This window comes from Mesitornis unicolor, unplaced genomic scaffold (assembly GCF_000695765.1).
Source record: "Mesitornis unicolor isolate BGI_N332 unplaced genomic scaffold, ASM69576v1 scaffold32329, whole genome shotgun sequence".
Lineage (NCBI taxonomy): Eukaryota > Metazoa > Chordata > Aves > Mesitornithiformes > Mesitornithidae > Mesitornis > Mesitornis unicolor.
The window spans coordinates 1-5393 of NW_010205740.1; the positions used below are offsets into that span (position 1 = coordinate 1).

The 5393-nt window shown below is 37.1% G+C and overlaps 1 protein-coding gene across 2 annotated transcripts; it reads left to right on the forward strand.

Annotated features, from left to right (window-relative positions):
* Positions 1-250: 250 nt before the first annotated feature.
* Positions 251-3097, forward strand: NDUFA5 (NADH dehydrogenase (ubiquinone) 1 alpha subcomplex, 5). Of its 2 annotated transcripts, XM_010191518.1 has the most exons (4): positions 251-316; positions 1454-1570; positions 2289-2354; positions 2883-3097. In XM_010191518.1, exons 1-4 carry the CDS (start codon positions 251-253, stop codon positions 2982-2984), a joined length of 351 nt encoding a protein of 116 aa, XP_010189820.1. In that variant the 3' UTR covers positions 2985-3097. The 2 variants fall into 2 exon arrangements, with proteins under 2 accessions (XP_010189820.1, XP_010189821.1); XM_010191519.1 differs by lacking the exon at positions 1454-1570 and having other exon boundaries at positions 2883-3078.
* Positions 3098-5393: the final 2296 nt, after the last annotated feature.

The window sequence follows — 5393 nt, forward strand, 5'->3', positions numbered from 1 at the left end:
AGGAGGCGGGCGAACCGGAGTTACCCCACCGGGAAGCCTTTCCGCAGCCGCCGTGTAACGTGAGCAGTTCCCCGTCTCCGTGACCTCCCTCCCCTTCCTGTGCGCCGGTAAAAACACGGCAGATTTATGGGATGACTTGCATGTAGTGGGAGGCGGAGGCTCCTGTCACAGAATGGTTCCTGTCAGGTATATGCTGACCCATAACAATGTAATCAGAGTGCATGGAAAAAGGTGCTTAGGTATATTAAATATGTCTGTGCTCTCTGTGCAGACCACTGGACTTGTAGGATTGGCTGTAGCTGAAAACCCTCATGAGGTATGTCACGTCTTGTTCTGTGTTTAATGGCAGTTGTGAGATCAAAGCTTTTTGTGTATGTAGGTTCAGTGTCTCTTAAAGCAGTGCCAGCTTAATGAACGTGTTAATACGTTCCAAACTAATAAAGGAAGAAAGTTAATTATTAAAGTTTTAATTCATATCTTTAGGAGTTATTTTGCACGTGTACTCATTGTTCCATGTGTTGACTTCACAAACCTCCTTTGTGTAAGTACTTTTATGAACCAGTATTTGATTTCTCTCATCTCCAATGCAAAAGCAAAGAACTCTTTTAAATTCAGTTATTCATAAATGTAATTTCTGCTTCACAGGCATACAGACTTTTGTGGTCTTGCTATGTTGTGATTCCAACAAGTACTGAAATAACTTACACCTATAGTAAGGGGACAGGTTAGTCTTACATGGTAGAGGCTAACCATGTGGTGTAAAGCCACATCAAGGCCCTGTGATGGCAAGCACTGTTGAGAGTGGGATGATAAATCAGTGGTTCTTGGGAACCAGAGTAGGTGGTTCTTATAGTAATTTGGTACTTTATTTTTACCTCCTCAGGCTCAGTAATGAAAGTATGTTTGGCTCATCTTGCTTATTCGGGAGGTATGAGCTTTGAAAGGACTTCAGTAATTCTTTAATTTCTCTGCTTTGAAATATTCCATTATGCAACAATTCTATTTCAAAGATGCTTTTGCCACCTATAGTTAGAAATACCGTCAAAAAGAACTATTGAAAAATCATTATTGTTCTGTACAAATGATTGTAGCTCAGTCTTCAGCTTTGTCAGACACTTTCTGAGTGAACTTACTAAATATTAGTTTTTTCAGTGACTTAAAGTCAAGAGTAAAGAAATCAACAATGCTTTAGTTGAAGTATAGATTCTATGCCAGCTCTTTTTTCATTAAGGAGTCTGACAGTGGTAACTTCCCAGTCCTGATAAATCTCAGTCTTCAAGTCAAAGTTCTGTATTTCAAACTTAGTTATTTTATTTTGTTAATCCTACATGTCTGGATTGAGTACCATAACCCTCTATATTTTGTGTGTAGATAGTTAGCTAGTAGCTTAAGTAGGACAAGAAGTTAAATAATTATAGTTGTGTATTTTAACCATATCTTGTGATCACCTTAGCGCCTGCGAATACTGTACACAAAAATCCTTGGTGTCCTGCAAAACATTCCCAAAGATGCAGCATACAGGAAATACACTGAACAGATTGTAAACCAGCGATTTAATTTGGTACAAACGGTAAGTACAGTGCTCTTTCATGAATGTTACACATGAAGAGATGTTTAGGATGAGAATGATTTTCAGAATGACTGGCTATTTTTGAGGAGTATATGTAAATCTCAGGTATCAGTTCAGAAATAATTTAAATCTTGAGGTTTATTGTTATTGACAAATATTTTGATGGTGTATTAAAAAGAATTGTTAACTTCTTACTAATGTTTTCTGTGAAAATTAGAATAAATTTTTTGAAGATCTGTAGAACAGGACTAATTTCCACACACTTGCACAAAAACGTATGTGCTTTTATCAGTGTAATATCTTAGCACAGTCCTTGCCTTCAGTGTGTTTTAAAGCACATTTTGGTACGTTAAACTATGTAATAGTGGTATTGTGTATTTAAGGTGATTATTGGAAGGTTGCATATAATTTTGTAAAAAGCTAAGATCAAAATTGTTTTTTGAGATACGTACTGGAGCCCTTAGTAGCCAGTGCTTCTTTGGATGACATTAAATATTACTCATTTTTTGTATTTATCATTGAGATTTTGATTTATGTTTTCCTATAAGAAAAGGTGTGATTTCTTTGATAATATAAAATGACAGAAGCCAGCTAATTTGATGGTAGTTTTGGGGAAGACTGGAGTGTGACCTGATTAAATTATTGTTTTTATGCTTTATCTGGGCTTTCTACTTCTCAGTAAAGCTAAACATGTATTTATATGTGTTTGAATACACAGGAGACTGATGTGCAAAAACTACAGGACAAACTGAATAGTGGTCACATAGAAGAAGTCATTGTACAGGTAAAGTGGGGAAATCGAACGTTGTGTACAAAAGGGAGCAGTGGCTTTCAGTGTTCCTTTGGCTGAGCTTTTGTTCGGAAAACTGGCAGTTTTCCACATCTTTCTTTGCTGCAAAACAACCAAACAGGAAAAAAAATAAATCTGAAAATCAATTGTCATTTAGTGATCGGGATGACCATGCTAAACCCTAACACAATTAACGTGTTTTCTGTATTATGCTTACGTATATACCGTATATACCTACATTGCTTCTTACAGAGTCTAAATCCGAATGGACTAGAAAATATCATGAAGTTGCCACTGGGAATGGCTAGGTGAACATACTTTCTGTTTGGGTATTTGGAAGGGATTCAGTATGTTTGTTAAAAGCCAAAACCCCCAAAACACAGAGTTCGTTTTAATATTATGGATTAAATTTGTGGTAGTCTGTGGCAATGATAGTGACATCACCGAGACAACTGAAATAGAGTTAATACAATTTGGCAATTGTATAGAATTTAAGAATTTGTGTATGGTGTTTATTAACAGGCTGAAAATGAGCTTTCCCTGGCAAGAAAAATGATGCAGTGGAAACCATGGGAGCCTCTAGTTGAAGAACCTCCTTCTGACCAGTGGAGATGGCCAATATAATTTCCAAAATTGTGTAACCTCTTGAATGTCAAAAAAAGTTAATTATTAATCTATTGTTACTGACAGTTGTCTTTAAATTAAAGATAATAACTTCATAAAAACGTATTTTGTCCTAATGTCCACTTCTATTTAACAATCTAAAGACTGCTTCTAATTTCTGGCAAAAACAGTTTGAAGAAAATTCTTTTCAGCTCCTGTACAACCTTTTGTTTATTTCTTTTTGTAATTTATTATTACCAGGGTATTTGTGCCTCATTTTGAGTTATTTTTATAATCTGTATTTGTATGTTAACAAGTACAGGTATGATAGGCTATTTGAAATCAGAATCAAAGTTGTAGAAAACTATGATCCTGCCCTTCTCCCACCTTTGGTTGTGTATTTTTGCCAGCCACTGCCAGTGTCTTTATGACCATGCAGATACGGAGGTCAGGGGTCTGATGTAGTGAGAACTAGGCTTACCAAAAATAAGTTTTTTAGATTTCAGCTGAATCACTGTCTTGAACTCCCAGGCTGCCCTGATAGACACTAATTCTGACTCAAGGGTAAGCACTGGGAAGACCCAGGATTGGAGGGGTGAGGAGAGCAGGAAGGCCACCCGTTAAGGTGGCAGCAGGAGCAGGTTTCTTGGTTAACAGGTAGGTTACCATACTTGGCATTAATACACATGGCATGAACTGTGGTATTGGGGTCTTACAAAGGCTTTGTATATAAACGTGTACACTTTGTAGATTTATTTGTATATTATTGATTCAGACCTTGAATAGTACTTAGTAATATTAAAAAAAAATAGTGGATCTTTCTTGACACATCCATTTAGGTTCTTTCAAACATTTAAATAAAAACAGTGCTTGCCTCTTCCGAAAACTTCTGTTTACAGATTTAAGCTTATAAGCGCCAATTAAAATGTCCAAACTAGGTGTAAGGATGCTGTGTGAATTTGCCTTTGCTCATTTTTTTTCCAGTACCATTAATAAAGTTTTTGCAAGTTTAAAGATAAGAACTTAGCTGTATGACAGAAGTCTGCAGTTTGTTAAATGTTTATGATAGAGTGTCACTGCACTACACATAATATATTTTGTCATACCTGTTTTTTCATAGTCATTAGGTCTATAAGTTTACCTGTGACATTATTCATTATTATTACATCTTTATGTAATACTTCATACGATCGGTGTATTAGGTAAGTAGGACAGTAGAAGAGAAAATAAGTATGCTTAGGATATTGATTCTAGCAACTGTTTTCAGGGCATTCTTTAGCATTGTTTATTTTTTCCAACTATTACTATAATTACAGAAACTTACATTTTGAAAACTGAGAAAGTGGAAAATGTTTTGCTTAATTGGTTGGTTTTGAAGGCTTTTTCAGTCTTGAGAAAGGTAGAAGCTGATCTCTTCTGAGGAGAAAACCACTAGATGGCATTCCAGAAGAGGACTCCATGAAAGTTAACAAACACTGTTTTCACATGAGAAATACTAAAGGATTATAAAATTGGATCAGGACAGATGATGTCACATGAGAAACAAAACATGAATGGTAGTAACTGTTGAGCTGACATGAAAGGAAGCAAAATAAAAAATAAACCCAGAAAGTGAGATTGAATGTTTAATCAAGTTGACTGTATAGTAGTGACAAAGTGACATAAAATTACATAGAATCTTCCTATAGAGTTACTTCTGGTCCTGTTCTACCCTGAGTTCAAGTTCAATCCAGGGTTTAGAGAAAAGGGTATTAACAGCAGTAGTGGGAATTTTCCATCCTTCTGATGGGAAGCAAATCCATGTTCAAATGCATAACAATGTCTGTGAAACTTGGTAATGGTGATCATGGCATACTATGCGTATGGGCATCATTTCAATGCAGCCTGAAATAAAACTTTTTTGGGGATTCTCCCAGAGTTTTGACACAACTGTGTATTTTAGCTCTAAAATGGTTGTGTGAAGTGAGTGTAGTTTCATTTTTCCTGTAGTGTGCTGAAGTGCTCTCATGAGTTGTCTCAGAAATCAGACACCAAGAAATTCAGTTCCATATGGTTTGAGTTCAGCTCACACCAGGCTGCAGACCTCCCAGGGGTGAGCACCACTGCTGGGCTGAACACATCACAGGGTCAGTGCTGACACACAGCTAGGGAGTGATGGTCTTTACAGCGAGGGTTGTCAACATCTGAACACACCAGCTTTTCATAATACTCAGTGTATGGGGTTTTGGGTATTGGCACAATTTCTGCTACTATCTATAGTAAAAACTGAAAGGAAAAATGGTGGGGGTTTGCATTAATGCCACCATAAGCTGGTAAGAGTTCTCTTTACCTTGCGGTGGGTCACACCACAGGACATGGCACTTGTCCTGTACGGTGCCGAGGCACAGTTACCAGCCTAGACGAGGCCGGGCAAGGCAGCAGCGAGGCACC